The 25,397-nt window shown below is 38.3% G+C and overlaps 2 protein-coding genes across 3 annotated transcripts in view; one reads left to right on the forward strand and one right to left on the reverse strand.

Moving 5' to 3' along the window:
• Nucleotides 1-13,611, forward strand: part of opn7b (opsin 7, group member b) — a 37,162-nt gene extending 23,551 nt beyond the window's left edge. The window contains exons 3-6 of one of the 2 annotated variants that reach the window (XM_043224224.1): nucleotides 790-952; nucleotides 2,547-2,674; nucleotides 9,675-10,009; nucleotides 10,836-13,611. In XM_043224224.1, the coding sequence (XP_043080159.1) occupies nucleotides 790-952; nucleotides 2,547-2,674; nucleotides 9,675-10,009; nucleotides 10,836-11,327 (1,118 nt within the window). In that variant the 3' untranslated portion in view covers nucleotides 11,328-13,611. Of the gene's footprint in view, nucleotides 1-789; nucleotides 953-1,282; nucleotides 2,675-9,674; nucleotides 10,010-10,835 lie in introns of those variants that run through there. The other variant, XM_043224223.1, reaches the window with a different exon arrangement.
• Nucleotides 13,612-13,681: 70 nt separating this feature from the next.
• LOC122328511 (alpha-2,8-sialyltransferase 8E-like) lies at nucleotides 13,682-24,998 on the reverse strand. The gene is made up of 8 exons (XM_043224235.1): nucleotides 24,915-24,998; nucleotides 24,157-24,265; nucleotides 21,710-21,790; nucleotides 21,477-21,563; nucleotides 19,916-20,057; nucleotides 17,352-17,467; nucleotides 16,702-16,785; nucleotides 13,682-16,613 (listed from the first exon to the last, which is right to left on the reverse strand). Exons 2-8 carry the CDS (start codon nucleotides 24,249-24,251, stop codon nucleotides 16,157-16,159), a joined length of 1,062 nt encoding a protein of 353 aa, XP_043080170.1. The 5' UTR covers nucleotides 24,252-24,265; nucleotides 24,915-24,998; the 3' UTR covers nucleotides 13,682-16,156.
• Between the last annotated feature and the right edge of the window lie 399 nt (nucleotides 24,999-25,397).

Here is a 25,397-nt window from a genome sequence, read left to right on the forward strand (position 1 = left end):
GATTTATCATTAACACATGTTTCTCTAGATAATGTCATATGTAGCACGATAACTTCAAGCGAGCTATACTTAAAGCCTGACCTCTGAAAAAAAAGAGAATATTCCTAAAAATTTTAGTAACACCTCCCCCTTTACCTTTTGGAAGTAGCTAATTTTTAAATGAGTAATTCATTTCAGGTAATGTATTCATCTGGTTTCCGTTAAGCAGAGCAAATCTAGGTTATGATCTTTGACCAAATCATTTACAAAAAGTGTTTTCGTAGCCATTAGTTAATGTCTGCTTCTTCACCTAGCCCGAGTTAGTCAAGTACAAACTCTAAGACTATGTGCCATATTTCTAGTGAGAAGAGCGATACCACCCCAGGAGGGATGAAGACCAGGTCTGCCCCAAAAACTCGTCCAATTATCTATAAAACCTGTTATTCTGTGGCCACCACTTAGACATCCAGCCATTGAGAGACGACGGAGTGAGAAAGAAGAAAACAATGACAGCCGAAATAGAAACTCGAGTGGAAACACGGACGACAAGCTAACTGGCTAACGAATGCTAATGCACTCGTTGCACTTGCGGTTTTTAGATTAAAAGCCAATGATCAACAATCAAATTAGTCAGATTAAGTTGATATATGAAATATGGAGAGAATGAAGTATATATTTTAGCGCTTTAAACAACAGAGAGTGATAAACAGAAAAGCGAACCTCTCAGGAGACAGGAGCAAGTTTTACCATTCATTTTGTATTGATTGCTTTATTGATTGACTGATTGTATATTACTTTCTTTTACTCCAGGTGTGCTGTCTCTGATGGGAAACACCACTCTGTTGTTTGTAGCCTACCGTAAGAAGTTGTCTCTAAAGCCTGCCGAGTTTTTTATCATCAATCTCTCCATCAGTGACCTGGGCATGACCATCTTCCTCTTTCCTTTCGCTATTCCCTCTGCTTTTGCTCACAGGTAAATCTCTCTCACATCAGGGACGTTTCTTGTAGAATAAGATCTCTCTTTATGTTTATACATACAGTATCTTTGGTGTGTCCTCTTGAGACTCATTAAAAAGGGTCATCTTGTTCTCGCTCTCATCGGCTTAAAGGCGTCAGCATTATAAAAGCAAATTAGATCAAATTTAACAGCTGGAAACACATGAGCGCAGCCTCTGGGTCCTCAGAGCCTGATCTCTCTGATGACTGAACCTTTTGATGATACTATTCCTTTTTTCTTCCCTTTTTTATTTGAGTAGTAAGCTGTTATCATTGATCATGTGGGAACCACTCTGTTTTTTTGAAACCCCATATAGAAAACGTGTGTTCTGGAACTTACAGACATACAAATTGAGGAAAATAAATATCTCATTTGCATTTAACATGTTTCTTCAAAGCAGCTGTATACTTGCTGTAAAAAACACTTGATAAAAAAAAAATATTATAAAAACGTGATAAATGAAGTAGCGCAGAATCAATATTCAAAGTTTGGCAAGCCTGTGCATTTTTCATGCAAACTTATTTTACTTATACAAGAGGGAAAGTAGGTGCAAATTATTGTAATGAAAGTTTATGAATTTGATTATTAAGCATACACATACCATAAATCTGACCTCTTATTCCAGGTTTTTACTAAAAATCCTAACTGATACAGTTACATTTACATTTATGCATTCGGTAATTTAATCCAAAGTGACTTACACTGGATCTACATTCTATGATTTCACACGTTGCCTAGAAATCTGACCCTTGTTTTCGCCGTTGTTAATGCCATGCTCTAAAGAAATGCTCTTCCAACATGCAGCTTGCAGCAGAAAATGTGTAGTAGTCAGAAATGGATCAGCGTCGAGATGAATTTATTAAATTTATTAAAGACAAAATTAATTGCACAAAAAATTAGTAGACATCAAATGGAACTGCAGCAACTATTAAAATAGTGACTCTCTCCTTTTGCTTTTATGTTATTATATACCTTATTGCAACCGCTTCGTAGTTTATGTACAAAGTTCACTGCTTAATTCAGGATAAGAGCCAGCTTGTGCCCTTTTCTAAAATCAAATAAATTCTGCCTCACATGATTACAAACCAATCATGGAAATGTATTTTCGCTGTACCTTATTTTCTGATTTTGATCTCTGGACCATGAGGTGGAACATATTGCTCAAGTCATTTTAGAATTGTATATATTTAAACCTTTTTTTTTAGCGCTTAGTATTCTACACACAGCCAGATGCACATTTAATGCGGTCAGTGATTTTTTGCCAATTGAAAAAAAAGTTGTGGCATGTCCATGGGTCCAGAACATCACCAAATGCGAAACTGGCGATTCATAAAATGCCATTTCACAGCTACCGTCACTTTAAGACACGAAAAAGCATATACAGGCAGCATGAAATTGATTATGAAGCAAAATGGTCGGCCTGTGCAAGAAACATTTTCACCTCTAATCGAGTACCTTTAAACGGTCAAACAGCTATAATAACAGAAAACCGCAAAAATCTGAATACACTGGATAACAGGATTGAGCGTCCCTGCTTTCAGCAAATGTGCCTGTCTTGTTCTCCTTTCAGGTGGTTGTTCACGGATGTGATGTGTATGTGTTATGCCTTCTGTGGAGTTTTGTTTGGTATCTGCAGCCTCAGTAACCTGACCGTACTGTCCTGTGTGTGCTGGCTCAAAGTCTGCTGCCCCCACTACGGTAAGACCTTTATACTTATTCAAGCAGAATATGATATGTTAATATGTGTATCGAATGCATATCCTGTCAAGCTCATTAAGACGCCTGTGGTTTCTGCTGGCCAAATACGTGTAGCAAACGTACACAGCTGTTTGAGAACCAAGTCAGTTATTGTGGGAAGGTTAGGTGCAGATGTGATGTAAAATTTGTTACAACTGATAAACCAACATGGGGAAAAAACTGCATGTTCACAAACCCCATGGTCATAAAGATTCATCAAGTTGTCTGACAGATATACAGCAGGCCAATACCTCTTTGGAAATGTCCCATAATGACCAATTGCCCTACATAATTGAAGCACATTGTCCAAACCTGCTACAGTACTGTCTAATGTCATACATTATTGAGGAATGCGTATGCATGCACAGTTTACCACAAAAACAACTGCATCTGTTATTTCAAATCTACTGTTTTCGTGGCTAAATTATTCATTTAGGTCATTTAAACGAAAAAACGCCGCCATTTTAGAGACTTCTCGTTTATGCAATGATAAATATAAGGCAAAACTCGAGCCTTCACATGCTGTTGTTCCGATTAAATCCAAAGTAGAAAAAGTAGTAAATTCGATGTGTGCATATTTAATATATATATAGCTGGTAAGTCTTTATTGACTGGCCTAAAATATACTGATACTGTTAATCTCCATCATTTTCATCTCTACATCAATGAGATGTTTGTGTGTTTCATAGGCTATGGGCTCGCTAATTCATTAGAGGTGTCTTTGGTCAGAAGTGACACGATGCACCATCCTTGGGCGGCGAATCTGGGACGAGTAGTTTTAAAAAATGATTATTTATTAACCATGCATGCCAGAGGCTGCTGGTGTGAGCCAAATGATTACGATCGCTATCTTCGCCCCCAGGCATCTCTTCTGCAAGAGATATTGTTCAGATTCCTCAGAAACAAAATGAATAATAATAACACCAACAGTTGGCTTATTTACTTTTTCCCTCTTGTGACTAGATTTTTGTCAGAGAGTGAAGGAACATTTGTATTTTTTAATGTCAGAACATTATATAATGTTAAAAATATATATATTTTTGGTAACTTTCGGGTGCATTTATTTAGGCATAACTAATCTACAGATAATCTCAAGTTTATCGTGGTTGTTATGCATCAGCAACTTATGAACATTCTATATGATTCACAGATTAAATAATAAATAAATTGTTACGATGTTTTTATTTTCATTTCATTCATTCCTTCTTTGAGTTGCCAGTGTCACACTGCCGGAGTTTGATGGGTTCTAATGGACAGGAGATAGTCCACTATGTAGATTTTTAGCAGGACACGGCTGGACAGTCATTTTTTTTTAGCTTTCATGTGAGAGTAAGGTTAGTAATTGTGTTGAAAATGTCATAGCCAGTCTAGTTTCTCACAAGGATGAAAACTGCGCGCCCAGTTCTTCACACAAAGAATCAAGACAGTTCAAGAGCAGGGAGATGACAAAGGGAGATGGGAAATGTCAAAGAATGACAGAAAGAAACCGATTATAACTTGAGAGACTTGATAGACGGAAAACCTATATAACCTTTACACCTATATAACAACAAAAGGTTGCTACATAACATGTTACGTCAAATGGGGGCTCATGGTCATACTTACTACTTCGGTGATTATTTCTTAAGATGGATTTGTCTTTGCTAATTTTCTTAAAGACACAAACCTTAACGCAGGGGTCTCAAACCCGAACAGGGACCGTGCAAAGCAAACAGAAACCAGATAAATGTGTGTGCTTTTAACAGTTAATCGCAATTATTCGCATCCAAAATGAAAGTTTTTGTTTACATGTATGTGCACTGTGCATATTTTATGATAGGCCCAGTATTGCATCCCACAACTTTATTAAAACAGCACGCGTAAGCTCATAAAAAAATACAAATAAATTAATAAATCCTTTGGCTGGCTGCTGTCTTGTGTATTTCTTCTATGTAGAAACCTATATATAACATACATTTTGAATGTGATTAATTGCGTGTGTTTTTAGGTTTAATAAAACAAACAAATCCAATCAAAATCAGGGGTCAGCATCCGTATTGAAGTAAGTAAGTGCAGCACCGCGATTAATGAAGCATAGAGGGGAGAAAAAAGGTGAGGAATGAGCATTTAGGAGAGAAGTGGCTCAGTTTCTGCAGCACAGCGGCTCAGACGCATCCTTGTCATTCACTATAGCCCAAAATGAGCTGAAAGATGACGGAATAGTCATTCCCGCAGAGGAAAATTGTTTTGTGTCTGCAGCGTTCGTGGATGGATTGTTTGCGTTTTCAGTTGTACGGTGAAATCGAGCATATGAGGGGAGAAACGGGCCGATGAGTGTGTATTTGGGTGAGCAGCGACTCAATTTCTGCAACGCAGCAGCCTTGAAACCGCCACCCACCCATGACTCTCGCTATTAAATATAACCCAACCCAACAAATGATTGATGAAGGGCCTTTTTATCCTGATTTCACTGAGCAACATGTCAAGGAGAGCCAGGCTGCTGTGATAAGAGAGCTGTCTTACACCATTTAACTAACTGGCATCAGGGCCGGCCCGTGCTATAGCGATCATTTTGGCGGCGTGCTGCATTGTTCACCCTCAATTAAAGTGACTCTTCATTGTTTACTGGCAAAATCATTACACTTTGACGCAAGAAAACAGTCATTTCAAAAGATAGAGGATGTCAGCTGCGTTTTGCACAGTCGCAATATGACTTTCAAGACGGTGGAATACAAGGAAAACAAAAATATATTAAAATGATTACAGGTAGAGCTTAAATTAAAGTATTTTATCATGTAAAAACACAACATGCATGTGCTGCATGTCTTCTCTTACAGTAAGAAACAGGAACACTAATAATACATGTAAAAACAAAGAGATAAAAAACTGTATTCTCGCTATACTGTATTTCAAATATGCCTACATGCAGTATTATTTATGCATTGAGATTTTAAAATACAATAATTACCATAAAATACTAGGAAAACTATGTGGCTGATTTGAAATGCATTATTTTTTCACTTCTCCAACAAGCTCCATTCAGATGGCCCTCTATGGAATCTATTTCTTCAAACTCTAGGAGAGCAGTAATAATTAAATCGCATGAAATGAAAATGAAGTGAAGATGTCTAAAATCTGAGGCCGAATAAAATGATGCAGAACATGCTGGAATTCCATGGAGAGGGAAGCGAGCGCCATCACAACCTCTCACTAAAGCAATACGGTTCTGACTCTGCAATTTGACTGAATTGTTCAGTATTGAAGGTTCTTTATTGGTATCTGTGGTTTAATAAAGAACCATGAACGTCCATGAAACCTTTCAAATGCAGAAAAGTTTCTTTATAGTCAAAAAAAGGTTCTTAAATTGTTCTTTATGGCATCACTGCAGGAACATATTTGGAACCGGTGCCAGTGTCTTCGTTTTTTTTTACATTATATTATGAAAAAAATGGCACCTTTTTTTAAAGCATACAAGTTTTTTTTAGCTTTTTTAATCTTTGGTATAGAAGCCAGAGAAGTATTTCTCAACTCACGTTCCCAGAACTCACCGTAACGTTTTAGATCAGAGTATCCATTTACATAATCACGTAACACTCTGATTAGTTGAATTATATGTTTTAGTTTGTAAGACATCTAAATCAATTTGACATCTAAATTAATTCCCGAAACTAAAGTTAAAAAACGCTGCCTTAAACCCTTTAGGAGCAAATAAAGTGCAAAGCTGTGATTTTGAAGGCACTGACATCAATGACATCATTATCGTATGGCACAGCTGATTGGTTCTCTCTTGTATTGGTAGCCAATGAGCTTGCTGCTCAACATTCAACTGTATGGCTAGTGCTTGTGATAGCAGTTGCAGCACGTTTCAGAGAACTTCCACCTCCTCAGCTCCACCTGCATATGTGCTATGGCATGACTACAATTAATATAAGAGACTAAAATAACTGAGCTCTTTTTATAAAAGCAATAAGCCACTCAAGTTTGTGCTACATAGGGTGACCATAATAGCTATTTTTCCTGGACTCCTGGTCTGGATTTCAATGCCGCCCAAAATATCTAGGTTTTAGCTTTGTTTGCGTGCAGTCCGGTCGGTGTATGACATCGGTTCCTTATGTTTTCAAAATGCTCTCGATGTACTTTGAATCAAAGAAATATAGGAAATCTGGCAAGGACAAAAATGGCAGGTATGGTCACCCTACTACAAAATGATTCTTCTACAGAGGTTTTAATACTGATGCTTGTGTTGCATATTGCTTTCATAATCAATTGGATTTTGATGATGTTTCTCTCTGCGAAGTGTTTTCGTTAGTTATTATTTAAACTTTTTTTTACCATAAGATAAGGTGTGAAATGTGATTGTGTGGTTGCAGGTCATATTTTCATACATGCAGTCTATTTTCCAGTTTGGCAAAGACAGCCACCTTTATTCTCATGACAGGTTTCTTTCTGTGAGAATCCTCTCTCTCATTTTGTTCCCAAACTGAATTAATTTCTCTCAAGTGGTTATACAGATATGTGAAGTCATCGCTCCAGGTCTGACATCTGCTTTTGTGCTTCATGAAGGTTTAAAATAAAATGAGAAAATCATGAATGAATTCTCACTGCCAGTGGGTAATGTATTGTAACTGTATATTGGTTTCTGGTCTCCGAACCGAAGCTTTTGAGACCCTCGTTCAATCCAGAGCTACCTCAACGATGAAAGTGTACGCCCCAAAGTAGATATTCTTCACTTCATGGTGCAGAGTTTGCCCACTCGACCCAGCTAACTGCCCAGTTGGTACAGTTCTGCAGTTCTTGAAGGCTACGGTTAACCCACTCCACACTAAAGGTGCATGTGGCGGCAACATCGTCTTACCTTCTTGATTGACGATTGTTGATTCAATATGTAAATACCCCCTGATGATGTGCTTCATTTGCAGTGCGTTGAGGATGAGGCCGCCTGTGCAATTTTGTGTCCCCTGACTGTGGTGCCAGAGGCTCTTTGTCCCTCTTTTGAGCCCATAGAGGAGATATCGAATCGGCATCTCACAACCAAGACTGCATTCTTGCTGTGAACCCTTTCAGGCCATTTCAGTGGCCCTCTCTTATTTAGACTTCAGTGGCCCTCTCTTATTATAGTGCCTGGACTGGCCAAAGTGTTTTTGTACCCTTTTGTAGCCTCACACTTAAAATGTGCCGGCCTCCATGGCGTATTTAGCAGGTGTCTTTGTTTTGGACATCTGTAACGCTGCGGGCTGGTCCACACCCCTAACCTCTGTCCGTTATTACGACTTAGACATGGGTTCAACTCCAGGCTCTTCCATGCTCTTGCCCCTACACTTGGCAGGGACTTCGATGCCTGGCGGCATGGGTGCTTCGTTCCCAAAGACTTGTGATGCAGCTCCAGTACCTGAAAAGGAACTTCTCCAAGTCACGCATATAACCATGGTTACTCGAGCGAACAAAATGCTGTATCTCGGGCCATACTTTCGGCATCCCTTGCTTCATTCCAGAGGCTGACAGCGGTTCCACCGTAAGGAGCCGTTCTTTAAAGCATTGTGACACAGCATCTCGTTCCCTCAAGGAACCATGTTTACATGCATAACCTGGAGACATTTTCTGGACATTAACTCAAGAACATCAAGCCATGTGGCAATTCCCCAATGTACCACAACATTAAGCTCATGAGTCAAATGTGAGAGTTTTTCAAATGTGAGAGTTACTTTCAGTAACATTTTATAGACACTCCTTGCACTCACTTGGTTTGAATAGTAAACATGAGCTGCTTTAAGAGCTGTTCAGAATAAATAACACTTTTCTCACATTTTTCAGAGCAACTACCTTCTCCCTCAAACCATCTGTTTCATCACTTGAGACTGAAACGCTCTTCCTTTAAATGCATGTACAAAGCCAGATCCTTCCTGGAGGGGTTCATTCCAATTCTGTTGTGTCCGTAAGGCACATACTGCATTGTGTTGATTTTGCCTAAGAGTTCAAATATTTGGCGCAGTGAAACAGCAGGTCTCCTTTCTTTCGAAAACCTAGATTATATAAATGAATTGTAAATTAAATTATTCAAGCCTAGCAGCTTCACATTAAAAATCATATCGGCTCACTCACATGTTGCTCCGTGTTTAAACCCATAAGATTGTGGTTCACAGAAAGTACGTTACACCGCAACTGGTTCAGTGGAGGCAGAGAAAATGGTCAAATTAACAATTACACTCCACCCTGAATACCAACTGTGCTGGACACTGATGATATTTAACCATTGTAAAATTCTCTTTTTTGATTCCTATGAGTTTTTAAAAATTTTATGGCAGTACATTAAAGCCAAAGGCTAAAGTGATTATAACCCTTCCCGTTCACTCGCTGCGAGTGACTTTAGCTGTACGCTTAAACCCTTTCATTTACTGGAGCGATAATATTTTTCTACAGGCTAACTCCGTCTGCCCTCTTTTACGGTAAGTTACCGAGGCTCTGACTCATTCACACACATATTGTGATGCTGTTATGCTGAAGTGTCACATTGAGCATTTTCAGCTTCTAACATAAAAAAATGGCCAAATAGGGGATGGAAGTTAAAAATTTTAATTTAAAGTTTTACAGATTACTGAATTTCATTTCAGGCTGTGATTCTTTGAAATAAGAGACCTGGTGAAGAGCTGAATGCGTTTTGCTATGTACTATGGATGTGATGATACGTTTTTAAAAATGCATTTATTGTATTAGCATTTGCGTGTTTAGTTTGTTTTTATTTTTACTCAACTGCAATTTAGATGAATTGGAATGCACAATTAAACAATATTTTTGACTGTTGTTATCTACTGAACCAATTTCCCCCATAACTACTACCTAGTCAGTTAAATTATAATTGTTGAGTTTGTTTTAGCAGAGTGTCAGTGATAGAACATTCACTCCGTGGTTGCATTTATTTGTTCACACTGGAATAGTATGCCAGAATGCTATTTGGAGCCTGATCAGTCTGTATTTGTTTGTTCAGGTAATAAGCTGTCGTCGTCCCAGGCGCGTCTGCTGGTGGTTGGTGTGTGGTGTTACGCTGCAGTGTTTGCAGTAGGTCCTCTCTCAGGCTGGGGTCAGTATGGCTCAGAGCCCTACGGCACGGCCTGCTGCATCGACTGGCACGCACCCAGCTACAACACACCAGCCATGATCTACATCGTCTGCCTCTTCTTCTTCTGCTACATCGTCCCCTGCACCATCATCATCCTCTCCTACACGCTCATCCTGGTGACGGTCCGGGGGGCCCAGCATGCAGTGCAGAAGCACGTCTCTCCTCAGAACAAAATCTCCAACGTGCAGACTCTTCTCGTCAAGGTAAGAGATTTAGAGAGATCGGTGACTACATATTCCACGTCTTTTTAACTTGTCGGACGTAGTAGAAATAGTGATTCCTTACTGGTTGCTATCATTTTTTTGTATTGAAGACATTCAATAACTTTCCAAATAACTGAAATGTCAAGTGGTATAATTAATATGATTAAAAATGATACGGTAAGCTTTTGGATGACACTTTATTTTGATACTAGGTGTCTAATTTAGAAATCACGAAATGTAACTTTGCTACATGTCAATATCATTAACAGTAAATGTTGTATGGTATTGTATAATTTCATATTTCATATTGTTAATGATATTCTCCTGTTTACTGTTCAGTGCTACATATAGAAATTGCTATGTAAACAAAAGTAATTGATATATAGTCGAAATCAAAAATAGAATCCGCACACTGTAAACAGCAAGGCTTAAACCTCCTCAAAAAAATCTTTATTCTAGTCTTCCTTAGAGGCCGTACCAAAACAGTGAGAAGTGCGCAAAAGTGTAAAAAAGGAGCAAAGCGTTTTTGAGACAGCTTATCCTCAGTGCCATATTGATTAGTCTGCACATGCATCCATTAAAAGCCCTGCCATTTACTGTGTGCAGATTTTATTTTTTGGATCTTAGCAGCCAGTTTCAGTGGAAGAGCTGATCAGAGGATGAGAGCAGTAGACAGTGAGTGCAGTCTTCTCTTCACAGTGTCTGTAAAGCAAGCGGAGATGAGTCCTGAGACTGCGAGTGTTGCAAATACCTAAACCTACACCTAAACCTAACCTTAGCCATGAGTAATGCTGATATTTTTGTCTATGTTTTTCTTCTTATGTAGCTGTCAGTGGCGGTATGTATTGGATTCCTGATGGCTTGGAGCCCGTATGCGGTGGTATCCATGTGGGCGGCCTTTACTGAACCAGACTTGGTGCCTCCAATAGCGTTTGCCATGGCGGCCATGTTTGCCAAGTCATCCACCCTCTACAATCCGATGGTCTACCTCGTCTTTAAGCCCAGCTTCCGGAAATCCCTGTGCCGGGACGCCACGATATGCAAGAGAACGCTCTGTCCCTGCATATGCCAGACAGACAGCCGACAGAAAGGCACGACAAGCCTTTCAAAACTGAACACGAAGGATAAGTGTAACCTCGCGTGGGTCTCTAATGGACTGAACGAGAGCCACCAGTCATGCAGACACTGTCCAGAAGGACAAACAGGGCATTACCTGGACATCACACCCCAAAGGACAGCACGCATCCTCATTGGCTCCACTCACAGTGAGGTGGCAGTCAGCCAGCTGTCCAACGAAATCAACAGCGACTTCCTTTAGACCACGAGGAACTGATCGGAGCAAAAGCGGACGATGATACATTTGCCTTAAAATCTCATACTAATTAGTATTGCGAGATGATTTCACACCACTTGACTTGTTAACTAAGCTGGTTAACTACCCGGCAACTCGCAATACCAAGGAACATAGAAAAAAAGTGACGTCACTCTCAAATAGTTCATCCAAAATGAAAATCCTGTCATCCCTTCTCATTCCTTCCAAACCTGTGTGCTATTGAGGTCCTACATGACAGATGCCTTGTAAGAAGCATATTGATATAGATTATTCTGTAATAATTTACAGTAAGTTTCATTTAGTTAGTACAGCAGGTACAGCAAAGTTTTGTTTGCTAACATTAGTTAATGCACCGCGAGCTAACACGAACTAACAATTTAATAAAGGTATTGTTCACTGTTTTCTTCATGTTAGTAGCATTAACTAATGCTAACAAATGGCATTTCATTGTAAAGTGTTACAGATTATTCAATAACGATAACTGCAACAATAATTGTCAAGTTAATGAATAGCAAAGCCATTGTCAACACTGCTATTGCTCTCCTTAGAACAAATAACAATCACTGAACCACAGACACTTAGAAGACACTTGACAGCCAACCCAGGACACTAGAAACACAGCGTTTCAGTAGGGCAAACAATGAGGACTTAACAAGATAATCAACTGAGAAATCAAAGAAACACTAATGACAAAGCGAGAACAGGAACAGGAAAACCAAATATGGGCATACACGCAGGGCGCAAAACACAAGTCTGACAGCCATAGTGGAGTGCAGCAGATCAGTGCAAAAAATTCCAGATATTGGGGGACAGATTGGCAATTTCTAATTACTAGGGGACTTTTGGCAAAAAAACCCCTCTATAGTTGACTTGGAATGTCTAAGTTACATGTTGTACAGAGTTATGTGATATTGCTCTTTTATCGGGTTTGAACTTAGATGCGGTAGACAAGGTGAACTATGAAAAGAGCTGCATAAAGAGTCAAATTCTCCTTAAAAATATTACTGCGTACAGGTTTGGAAGGTGAACGCATGACAGAATGTTCCTTTGCCACGATTCTCTTCTGGTGAGACATTGTTTATCGGTGCATGTGCTCAACACTGCCTATGCATTTAATTATGTATGTATTTATTTATTTAAATGAAGCCTCAAATGCAAGTAATATATTATGGATTTTGTCAATTTATGATCTGTTGTTTCCATCTGGGAATGGAATTGAAAACGCACAATTATATTTGGTTGACAGAATTAAATCTTATGTATTTAGATATTTGATGGATGAAATGTTATAATTTACCTTTTATTTATAAACTCTGACATATGTATGATAAAGCAACCCCTCTACTTCATACAAAATGTGCAACTTCTACCCAAATTGAGAAAAACAAATCAACCACTGCAATACATAACGTGTTACCTTTTTATGCAATTTATGCTGTAGGTCCTAAAGAATCACTGAAAAAAATTTGAACCAATTTTATTAATCATTTGTAAAAAATTGTATTGTTTTTATTGACATGCTGGAATGCTAAAATCAAACATTTTCACATATACTGTGTTACGAAATGGTAAGTGCGTCCTTTTCTTAACTTAATAATGTAATGTACAATAATGCAGCTTTGATGGGTTCAAAGTAACATAATTAAGTAAAAATGGTTTTTGAGATGTTTTTACACCCCATTCAAAAAAAAAAAAAAGTGGAAGTGAATGACACTCAAAGCTGTTTAGAAATGGTTGTGCTCACTTCTACAGGGGGTATATTTAGAAGTACAGAAATATCATCTTCCAACCGTCCACTTACAGCTTCAGCTTTTTTACCGCTTCATTTTTTCTCCCACACTATAATCTGGAATTCATTACGAAGGCAAGTTTCCCCGGCCCTGAAGCGGCACAACAGCTTCACAACTCTTCCACCACCCTGCTTTAAGGTTATTTTTTCTTCAAGTGGAGTGTTTGGTTTTTGTCAAACAATGTATTCAGAACCCCACTCTCCAAACCATCTCCATTTTAGCATTATTATACATTTAATAGAATGGTTGAGTTTCAAATACCTTTAGAAATGATTGTAAATCTCTTTGCAGATGTGTAAGCCTCAACGATCTCTGTTCCGAGGGGCTTCTTTTGATCGTGACATGACGGTTCAATACTTGCTATCAAACCAGATGAGTACATAAAGGTTTATATAAGGTGTGGCTTTCCTTTTCATTGGTGTTCTTTCACTTTATTTCATTGGTTTCACTTTATTTTGATGGTACCTTTAACACACTCTGTTGACTAAATAACATTGCCTTACGTTTCTACTAACTCTCGTTAGTCGAGTATTGGTAGACTGATAAGGTTAGGGTTAGAATAAATTCTAAATTTTAAAAGTAATGCATTACAATATTGTGTTATTCGCTACTATTTACTCTCTAAAAAAGTATATTTATAGCAAATATACTGTGGTATCTGGGAACATCATATTAGCGAACATCTAGCATCTTTACTTTGCTTTCAACTCAAGCTCAAGTCATCACGTCACTTTCACAGCGACGCGACAGAATTCAAAATAGCGGTCACAATGCAACGTTACTCATATACCTTTCACACCAAAAAGTGCAATGAGTAAACCTCAGGTTGAAGAAAAAGTAAATTGACATCTGTACAGTAGAATACGGGAGAAAACGGTTCAATGCTCTTCAGCAACGGAGCTCCAGAGATGTAGAGTCCTGCCACATGTTGATTCCAGCCATGAACTCAGCAGCTGATTTCACCAGACCAGAAACCAAAAGTTGTGTTTGACTTAAAGCGGCGCTGCGGACACCGATCGGTGTATTTGTCAGCACTGCAAAGTTGAACACATTTATTATTTTCAAGACAAAGGCAAGTCTAGAGTCAAGTCCTCAACGATCATTAAGTGATGATTGTGCATCAGTGATGAACACCTGCGGATCTTGACAATTATGGAGCATCAGATGAACACCTGCAGTTTTTAACAATTACGGAGGATCAGATGGTGATGTTTTACCATCATGGGGATCAGTGATAGCTTTAGTTGGGCTCTTGACCCTTGACTTTTTGTATTTGATCTCTCTCCATAATGTCGTGTGTACTGTTGAGACGCAGAGAACTCAGTGCTGCATAGTAAGCAGTTGTCAGCTACTTTCACATGAATAAGTCAAGGCATTAACTTGATTATGCCCAAAATAACTTTGTTTTCTTCATATGTCTAGATTTTGAGTAATCGATCTTCTGGAACTAAAGCATGTAAGCAGAGAGCTGCTCTTATAGTTATGTTACAATAGTTCATCATCTAGAGCACATCGTGCATAAGAGTCTTTGAAAACTAGTATTTTTAGACACAGACATCAAGAAGCATCATATGATTCTTAATAAAGGTGACCATCACAATAGATCATCACAATAAAGAGTTATCAGATAATAATTACACAGTCTACTTATAATGAAAGATGTAGATGTTAGATGTAGATGCAAAATTACTTATTGTCAGCAGAATGCTCGTAAGGGACCATCATGACAAAATATTGTTTGCACAGATAAGAAGGTAGATAAGATATAAAAGTGTAAGAAAAACATCACATGGATGATTTCACTGTTATTTAAGGCTGTTGGTTTCTATTGAACACACAAGGCATTCAAGAATTTACATAATCTTGTTACTCTATTTTTATCAGTGATATTATAAGTGTTTTTAAAGCTAGTGGTTTGATTTTTAGTTTGGAAGTCGGTGTGAACATTCAAATCCAGACTTACCGATCATTCTTTTTGAAATGTGAATAGCAAACAGGTTTAATGAGTATATCGGAAATTTCCCATTTGAGTGAAGCTAAATCCGAAACAAAACCGCTGATTTCATTTCGTAACTTTCACAGTTCAGCCTCTTCCTCAATACACAGGGATATACTTTGATGACTTTGCACTCTAATGACATTATTCTGTTTGCGTAGCCATCGGGTCGGAGCGCTTTTCAAGTAAAGCAGAAAACAAATGCAAAATAGAAAATATTAAAAGATTTCTGTCCAAGCATCAGAAAAAGGTGCTGTTAGATTTGAACACACTCTCCCTTAGACTCTTTCTGTCTGATCTTTTTCCCTCCTCCTAGGCGTGATTTTCTTTATATCTCCCCCTAGTGTTCTGTAGTATATATTATATATAATATCCTTCTAACATGTTAGAAGGGTTCAGTCGTGGGTTGAATGAGTTTGCTCTACACTTTTGATACTTCACAAGAAGAAGTGTTTTTCAGTGTCCAACAGTGTTTCTTATATGTTCATAATTTCCTTTATCTTATATAAGAACATATCTTTTGGCATGAATACAACATATGTCATCTTTTGTTTCATTGGCTAGAGGGGTAAAACTCCCCTTTGAAAACGCTCATATAAATCACTGTATTCTGGAATAAACTTTTGGAGTAAGGAAATATACGTCTCGTGTGTCTTCTTGCTCTATGAGATCGAGAATTCGTCTAGAGGTATTCTACGAGAACAGCGGGAACTTAAACCATGTTAATTATTTAACAGGTGCCCTATGAGAATGTGTGTGTGCTTGCATTTGTGGTTTATGAGGACACAAATGAGTATAATGACATGGATATCACAACGGACGTATGGTTAAAAAAATGCCAGTACTTTACTGTAAGAAGTAAGCTTGTACAGTATAAAAACAATGCCACCTATGGAGACTCCCCGAAAACCACAAATGTGTGCATGAGAGAGAGAGAGAGAGAGAGAGAGAGAGAGAGAGAGAGAGAGAGAGAGAGAGAGAGACAGAGAGAGAGAGAGAGAGAGAGAGAGAGAGAGAGAGAGAGGGAGTTATAAGCAGGGTTGTAGTTGCAGTGTTAGCGCCCCCTGGCTGTGAAGCTGTAACAATTGGAAAAACTCCTCTGGCATGGCATGTATGTGCAGATTGGGTGGTTTGTTGTCGTAATAATGGTGTTGAAGTATCTGCTGCTTTAGATTGACGTCAAATGGCCAGAATCCATACAAACGGACATCATCACACAGCTCTAGAGCCGTATTAACTAACATGAAACCTGTGGAGAGGCGTTTTGCTTTCAGCCCCTTCCTCTTCCAGAAACGGTCCAATGACTTGAGGTAGTAGGGACTAAAGAACACCACGGGCTGCTGAGGTCTGAGCGTCTGGAGAACCTGGAGGGTTTTAATTGACACTGCAGTGCACACTGTGTATGCGAAGGCTGGAATTATCAGAGGCGCATTTCCATACACGCTCACGCGCCCCACCAACGGACCTGGATTCGCAGCCATGTTTCTGTAGAGATACACACACACACACAAATGATCAGTTGCAACATAAATGCATGTTAACATCTTAGTTAATCTTAATAATTGTGTCTCACTCTGCAGAGAGCTGACTGGGATTGACGGTCACAAGATCAGACTTCAGCCCAACATCACTGTCATTAATGGGAGCCAAGTTCAACCTGAAAAAATATACATAATTTAAAAACTGCTGCATTTAAAGTTCAAGGCAAAATTCTGATAAGTAGGAACATTAATATTTCATAAAACTGAGATCCCCATGAATTCAAACAACAGCCTTTCTAGAAGTTATATGACAGATTCTCACCTGTAGTACACTGTAAAAATCTGCAACAGACGTGTTTATTGTTATTTCTATATATGTATTGTATTTCGCTCTGCTCATAATAACTCGCTCCAGTTTTGTAATTAGTCTGCTGCTCTAGATTACAGTGTCCTTGCTATGCATGAGATATGTATGTACTATGATAACAGTAAATTACATATACATATAATTTTTATACTGTAGTAAGTACATGGTGTTAATTAATATTACAAAGTACTCAAATGTATAATTACACTCTAACAAAGATACAAAGTATAAAGTTTAACCAATGAGTAACCAAGTTTATGTTGCCTTGGGTTGGCAAGAGCCCCAATGCAAAAATTCTACTTACTGAAATGAAGATGAAGATTATACTATTGAAGATGTCAGAAATAATGACAATATGGGTGGCGCATGATGTACCTGATGACGAAGTCTGCACTGTCAATCTCTCTTCCACAACTGCTGTTCTTCAGAATCCCTCCATTGCCCACCACAGCACATCGGCCCAGATGACCACGGCTGCTCCATAGAAAGTCCTAATAAAACAAAGAACATACTATCAGAGTTACATAGTGGTAGTACGCAGAACCTGATTTAGCTGAGTTCGATGTGTTCCTGGATCAACATCTTTATTGATCAGATGCGAAGAACCAGTTTATAACCAGTTTTTTTAAGTTTAGGCTTATAATCAATGTTTGACGTTTGTACATCAGTGTCATTCATCTATGATCTACGAGATCTAAATTTAATGGGAAAGGTCAGGTCAGGATTGGCCTCTCTGGGCCAAACTTGGGTACAGAAGCCCTTTCTGGGCTAGACTCAAGGACAAGAATCCTCTCTGGGCTTAACTTGGGGTGTGGAGCCCTCTCTGAGCTAAACTCTGGAACACAAGCCCTTTCTGAACTCTGGTCAGGGGATTGAGCAGATCTTGAGCTGTGCTCTGAGCTCTCATACACCTAACACAGGCTTTTGGACTGAAGGTAAACTTAAAAGGAGTTCACTAATAAGACTGAGTTTAGTGTGGCTTCTAAGGGAGCTGGCTTGATGATTGTTGCTGACTCAGGAATGGCCTTCACTGGGTTCGATGGAAAGGGTTCATGAACTGTCGAAAACACTGTGTTATGCACTGGACTCTGGCACTGGTGGGTTTAACTGCACAGACCGTGGGATGCTTGTTGCTTGTACCGACATCAGTGGAGGATCCTCCACGTTGGACGCTAGACTTTTCCACCTGACGATTATCTAGTAGCAGGCATTATTCTGGTGTGTTGGCCATGATGTGACGAGGCATTATGGGCACTATGGAAATGTTACTGAGCTCTGGGATGGATACTGGAAGTTTTTGGGCTGAACTTGGGAACTTGAACCATTACTGAATACGTAGCCTTTCTCTGCATCCTTTTTTTGCCCAAGGTTATTGGGACTATTGTTTTTAGAAAGAGTCTGAGACTGGAATGACCTCTGGATGCCATGATAGGTGAGGAATGGAGATCAGTGGCCAGATGGCGTAGATCGACTGAGCTGCAGGGCATATTACATGCCTTCCATAGTATCTCATTTTGTCAATCCATAATTCAGAAAATACTTGGAACACAGAAAATATGTTTTTGGGGAATAAAATGTTGTACATAATCAAACAAATTATATATGAACAAATTCTTCTGTAAAAACCTTCTGGATATAGACAGGAATAAAAAATTTAAGTTTGATGTGTGTGTAAGTGCTACTGAAGTGGAGATTTATGGCTCGGTGTAAGAGAAAAAATTCATTTTGAGAAAACAGCCTTCAAAAATATGTATTATAATTTAAATCTATTGACACAAATGCTATAAAAGAAACACTTAAAAGTGTCTTTTGTATGTTTTCTTTCCACTATTCTGAAAAAGAACTTCATGAAAAACCAAAAAGCCCAAAATCAGGTGCATTGTCTCCTCTTAAGACATAACCGGAAGCTTTTTCTTGAATACTTGCCAATACAGGTATTTCAACATCACTTTGTCAATGTATGAATTCAAGTGCAAGAAGAGGCAAAACTCAATTCAGTGTTGTGAGATGTATCTCTCTGCATGTGCACTGTGTGCACAGAACGCAGCGCTCAGGCGCTGAATTAGGCTCTTTTGTGTCTTTTTGTGTTTGTATGTTTAAACTGGCAAGGTGTATTTGTTAGTTCAGGTGCAGGAGGATGTGAAGGAGATCTCTGTTCTGAGAATTGTCTTTCTGTGTGCACGCAGGACACAGCTTGCGAGCAGCCTACTCGGTTGAGTTCTTATGCTTGGTTGCTTTAAACTCTTTTGACTGTTTAAATTGGTAAAGGTATAAAACGCATGCAAATTTGTGCAGGTATTTGTGATGGTGCACAGCAGTGGCCTGTCAGCTGTAGTGAGATCTTGAAGGCTGGCCTTGGCCAGTCAGTTGAAATTGCTGGGGGTTCTCCCTCAGCCAAGGGTCCCAATAATCATCCACCTTTCAGCCCAATAGCGACTGAATCGAATTAATGAACATCAAACCTCCTTAACATTAAATTTGTACTGAGTGACAATGGAATGACAAAGATGGAATCCAATGCCAGATCTTTTTGGTTTGCAGTTTTAACATACATGTTTGCTCTAAGTTAACTTAGCTTTCAAGATCTGAGACAAACTATATGCTGTCGCTTTCCATATGACTATAAATGTCATGTAATATGATATTCAGTATAGACACTTTTAACATTGAATGAAGCACCTAATCAGTACTTGAGATCATCACTGTCGTAGTTTGATTGTTGTCCTGTTTCTAAAACATTTCTAAAATAGGATAGTTAGGACCGAAACATGGAAAATGTACATTTTATCACGTGTCGCAGCATCGCGTCATGGAGCACACGTCATGGAGTTAGGACGTACTAATGTTATACTAATATAAACAAAACCTGCTTGCAAAGTGTTACTAAAAAGTTTTGTACTATCATATCAGAAAAACGGAGTCTGGTGGAAAGGACAAACCTCGGGTAGAATTTTGTGAAGTGCAGCTTCCACTTTGTACACCCTGTTTGAGGTCTCATATGTAATACTTTGATTTAAAGCGGTGTTCTTCTTTGTCAGGTATAATGAATCCGTGGCATTACAACACAAACGCAGCATTAATCTGAAGAGAAAGAGAAATATTTCAGTTGTTTATATAATTACTTTCATACAGCTTTAAAGTGTGCTTCTCATTGTCTTTATATGCAGAAGTTAACACTGCTTTTATTGACTGCGTTAGATAATTTTACTGCATGCCATTTTACCGCACATATAAGTGTCCAGTCCTGCTTATGGATGGTTTGTTTATCTGGCTATCAACACACCTGCCCAGAACTCTGGGCCTCCAGGAGCAGAATCGGACATAATATGCACTGCCAACAGTCATATATCTATGCTGTGTCCGAAATCGCATACTACTTGAGTAGATACTACATTTGAATTTCAACACACTGCCAGACCGTTATAACAGTCCATTCTATAGAGTATGAACGTGGTAGTATGAATGAAATTCACAATGTCGATGCCGCCACATGTCATGCGTCAACGTGACAGCGCAAACATTCCAAAAAAAAAAACTTGATGTGCTAAGTAGTGATTGAAAAACCTTTTACGATCGATTTACGATGTTTAAACTTAATCAGTCGTTTACTTTGATTATTAGAAACAAATGCAATTTAACCCCAATGAACAACGTTTTTCTCTGAGGTAATGTTACTTACAATTGAAAAGAGCTGCGTCGGTTTCTAACACTTTTTTTAGAATATGACAGCTCCTTTACCGTGGCCAAATAAGGACAAAACAGTGTCCATCTCATGCGTATTGCAGAAATGGAATCAGTAGGTCATCTGGGTTCTTCTCGCCTACTGTTTTTGAATACTATGAATTTGTGGACATACAACTCGCCTTTCATTCTTTTTTTTTGCATGCTATATAGTAGGGAAGTATGCAATTTCGGATGCAGTGTTGCTTTATTTCCAACCTGTCCTCCAGCCAATAAACTCATATAGGTTGTTTGTATAAATCCCTGAAATACGACCCATCCGAGGAAATGCTACAATTGCTCCCCTGTCTGCAATAGGATAAGTGCATATTAATATTTTATACGCTTCATGATTCAGGGTTCATGAAGCTCAGTTTGTAGAGCGATGTGTTGTGAAATGAGACGCGATCATGAGTTCAAACCTAAAGAATGCATGTGCTCATAAAACGCATATGCCCTATAAATCACGATTTTGCAAAAAAAATTGTAACAGGTAGGTTTAGGGGTGGGGTTAGGTGTGGTCATTCGTACGAATTAAAGCTAGTAAAATATATTTAAATCACAGTGAGATCGGTGTAAAAAGTCCACTAAATGCATTTAAACAAATCACTTTTGGATTAATAATGACCGTCATACGTCATTTCATGACGACCAATGCAACACGCACTAAAAGGCGCTTACCTCTGAAACGTATAGGTCTAAATAAGTTACTTGCACAAATCACCTATAAAGTTGTTTTTTGTTGGAGGACAGGCTCAGTATGTATGTTTCGTGACACACCTGTTTAGATCCTTTTTGGTCTTATTGGACACATGTGGACAGCTCATTAATGCTGAGAGATACCTAGTGACATTCATCACATCAATACTGTTGGAAAAAGAGATATTACTACATCATTTATGTATAAAAAAAAGGGACTGATAAAAAACCTGGTCACTGTATATCATTTATTAAATTATTTGCTCATATTTTTAACAATATGTTTATTCAAATTTATTTTCTGAGCCTCTGACCTCTTTGCTAGAGTGATGTTGGAGAACCTTTGACGAAGTTTCATGCAGTTCAGTAATTTAAATCTGTCTGTCATTTCACTTCTGTAAAATAAGAGAACAAAACAGATCTAAATTGGGTTATTACTGTTTGAACTGGCAACATTCCACGACAAATAAAGGCAACATTACTGCCACAAATATTAAAGCTTAGGCCAACAGAAATACTGAGAAATTATTTTCATTGCTGTTAGGCTTCAATGTGTGCCCCTAGTCAAGAATAATCAACATCAGGCTTTACCACAGCATCCAAATGAGAAGCAAACCAGTCTTTCAGCCCTGAAGAACACATCCATGAAGCATTGGACAGTAGCAAGAACTCCATGAAGGACAAAGGGTTTTGTCAGGGATGTTCAGAAAGCTGTGTACTTACTTGACTTTTCCTTGCCACTTGACAATTTCATGGCATCCGGTTCATGTTGTTTCATCCAAACAAAGTCCAAACATCACAGGGCAGTTCAGCAGCTGCCTAATCATCTCAACAACCTGCTTGTTTTGTGTGTTTTCTAGTAGGTGTCAGTGGGTTTTCACCAAATGAAGTTGCTGTTGCTCTAAAGCATTGACAATACATCTCAGGTGAGATGCCAAAATTTACCAACAGTACATGCCTCAGGCATTCCGAACATTTCACCATGAACGCTACTTCTGACCTACCAGCAAAGCTCCATGAAAAACTATGTGCAAGTGCACCTAGTCCAAAAGCTGCTTTAAACGCAAAGGATGCCAAAATGTTGATTTAATTTTTTTATTGTTTGAGAGATAATCTAAGTGTAACGGATCAGCCAGGCTCTCCCACCAGCCAACCACAACGCTCACAGTCACCTAAATTCTAATCAGCCACACCTGCACTTCATCACCTTTCATCAGTCCATGCCCAGGGCACCGCTGCATCATGTTATTCAATGAAAGTTAAGGCAGACTAAAACCATATTCAACTTAATTTCATTTTTAGGAAATATGGTTATTAAGGCCATTGTAGATCTGCAATACACTCCTTCAACACAACTTCTGGTCTAGACCTACCCCAATCCTAAAAAATACTCAAACAGTAATTATTGTTGTACAATGTGTTGTAGCATTTGGACCATTTAGAAAGACAACTATGGGTCTGTGGACCTTTCCCCCGAAATGCATCTCCAAAGCAAGAACAGACCAAGTTCCCCTGGCAACCAACTGATAAAGCTGGTTTATGGCCTAAAAGGAATGTCTGCAGCACAGTTCTTTATTTTGGAAAGACAAAATGAACAATGAATCTTTATTAATCAATTGCCTATCAAAAGCTTTCTTTGAATCCATTGTTCAGTATGAGCATATTGTTGACTTTGGTATTGTATAGAGATGAATGTTGATGAGTCATAAAATATCTCTCCATGTCTGTTTTCCAAACCTATGTTCAAGACATCATTGGCTTTAATCCAGTCAAATGACTATGCTTAGAGAGAAAGAGTCATACCTTCCCCCTCCAAAGGTTCACAGACCTCAAAAAGCCTAGCCTCAAAAGCCTAGCTCCAATGCCCCACCTTCTACATTTTGGTCTCTCCCACATCTCACGACTGCTCGTCCTCTGAAACCGGCACAGCTGCCGTCCTGTGGGACACTGAGGAGATGAGAATTTGAGCACCTCGGCAACCCTTAAGTTCTGGTGCCAGACCTCGTGGTCTTGACTTTCCATTTAACCAAATATCCTCAGATCTCAGCAGATATCCCTCTTAGCTCTTTTCACCTTCTACCTGGGAAGAAACTCTCAATCATAATGAGTCAGGACATCTTTGGAGATCGTCACTCTTCAGACCAGAAGAACGTGAGTGCAAGTCCAAAACCTCGGAACCATCAAGACTGTCATTCGAAACTGTATCTAAACCCTCACCAATGAGGCAATGCAAGTATCATACAATTAATTAATCTAAACAGAGGTTTAGTACTAGTTATGGATCCTGTCATAAATGATGCTGTTCCATAGCTTCATTCTCTGCTTTTCTTGGTGGTTTACCATCAAGCCTTCTTTGCACTTTATTGTTCCTTAAATTTCATAAAAAATGCAAAAATGTTGCAAATGCAAAACAAGGCCTGACATGTTGTTTCAAAGCAGAAGTAACCTGCTCTGTCTTGTCTGTCTGCATGATGGCAGCTTCCCTTTTTGATTCACAACGCATATTTTTACTGTGTGAGAACGTGAGATGGCAACAGTAACTAAAGAGAGTGGATATTTGAGAATTCACAATGAAATTATGATGCTTTCTTAACTATTGTTATTTACACAGCTATAGACGTTGTAACTAAGCAAAGGGTAGCCTAAACATATACAACCTATTCACCATATTCAAATTTATCTGGATTAATGTTGACGTTGTTTGAGAGTTGTGGATAGAGTAAACATGAAAATAAAAATGAAGATTGAATCAACCTCTCACCGCATCATCTCATGTTTTCCACAGTAGTGCAAATACAGGGATGTAATGATTACCAGGACCATTAGAAGATTGAAGATCCATTTAAGAAGATCCATCCTAGAGTTTTTGGCTTGTGAGAGAGAAGACAAATGTTAACAAGTTATTTAATTCTGAAATTATGATAGAAACAGTGGCAGAAGTCTACTGTATGTTATGGTGTGATTAAGAACTATGATAAGACATTTAAGAAAATAAATGCTGAATATTAAACTCTTAATAAAATGCTGCTAAGTAGCCTTAACAATATTCACAAATATTATATGCTGAAAATAGATGTCTAGCCTAAAGTTAGACTTTTTCCAGATTTGGAAAGCTAACAATACATAGTGTTTTTGATTGTTGGTTTGTCTGTTTTCTTGTAGTTTTATGTGATATTACTTGTTTTAAACAAAGTATTCTGTTTAACACAATTTATTTAGTTTATAGTGTTATTTAATTTATACCGTTTATAGTTTTTATAGTAGTTTTTAGCATAACAATGCTCCTCCTACAAATAAACATTTTAAAAATGACTTGCAGTGTAATTCAATGTGTTTGCATACTTTACATTTAATAGCCTAGAGTTTTTGTATAAGTCTGTTAAAGCATATGCTTTTTTTGCATATGCTTTTTATGTCCTTTCATTGATATTTGATGTTTTTGTTTATAAAATACTGATCACAACATTTATGCTTGTTTTGTTTTTTTTTGTATGTTGAAAATAAGAAGAGTTAACTTACAGATTCTGCATGGTGTCAAACTGTCTCTTTCTGACAGGATGCCTCAACCTCAAATGTTATACTAGGCTATATACAAATATTGCACCTTAGACAGGGTTTGCTGACAAGTGATCACAGGATGAACTGTTACTTCTGAATAGACAGAATTTATCTGCCTGTACAGTCCTAAATGAACCTCATACCCTTACTGTTACTGTTTCTGTTTCTTGCCACAATCGCTTAGGCTTGCGAATAAACATTTGCATGTCTTTTGTGTGTGTGTGTGTGTGTATATATATATATATATATATATATATATATATATATATATATATATATATATATATATATACACATATTTTTCCTATAAGTGACATTATTTGCACATGCTAACTTATGAATAGAAGAAACTGCAATGCACAATCTTAGCAGGATAGTTCCCATAGAAACCTGAATGTCAAATGTGAAAAATAAGCTTTTTAAATGCTATTTGAGCATAAGAAA

The sequence above is a fragment of the Puntigrus tetrazona genome, chromosome 23 (genome assembly GCF_018831695.1).
Source record: "Puntigrus tetrazona isolate hp1 chromosome 23, ASM1883169v1, whole genome shotgun sequence".
Lineage (NCBI taxonomy): Eukaryota > Metazoa > Chordata > Actinopteri > Cypriniformes > Cyprinidae > Puntigrus > Puntigrus tetrazona.

What these genes read in the sequence shown, in the direction of transcription:
- LOC122328511 (XM_043224235.1), bottom strand. Translation starts at nt 24,251, where the DNA reads ATGGATCTTCTTAAATGGATCTTCAATCTTCTAATGGTCCTGGTAATC. An exon ending in GGAAAACATGAGATGATGCG is followed by an intron (nt 21,791 to 24,156) that starts GTGAGAGGTTGA and finishes CTTATTTTACAG; the next exon opens with AAGTGAAATGACAGACAGAT. An exon ending in CCCAGTCAGCTCTCTGCAGA is followed by an intron (nt 16,614 to 16,701) that starts GTGAGACACAAT and finishes GTATCTCTACAG; the next exon opens with AAACATGGCTGCGAATCCAG.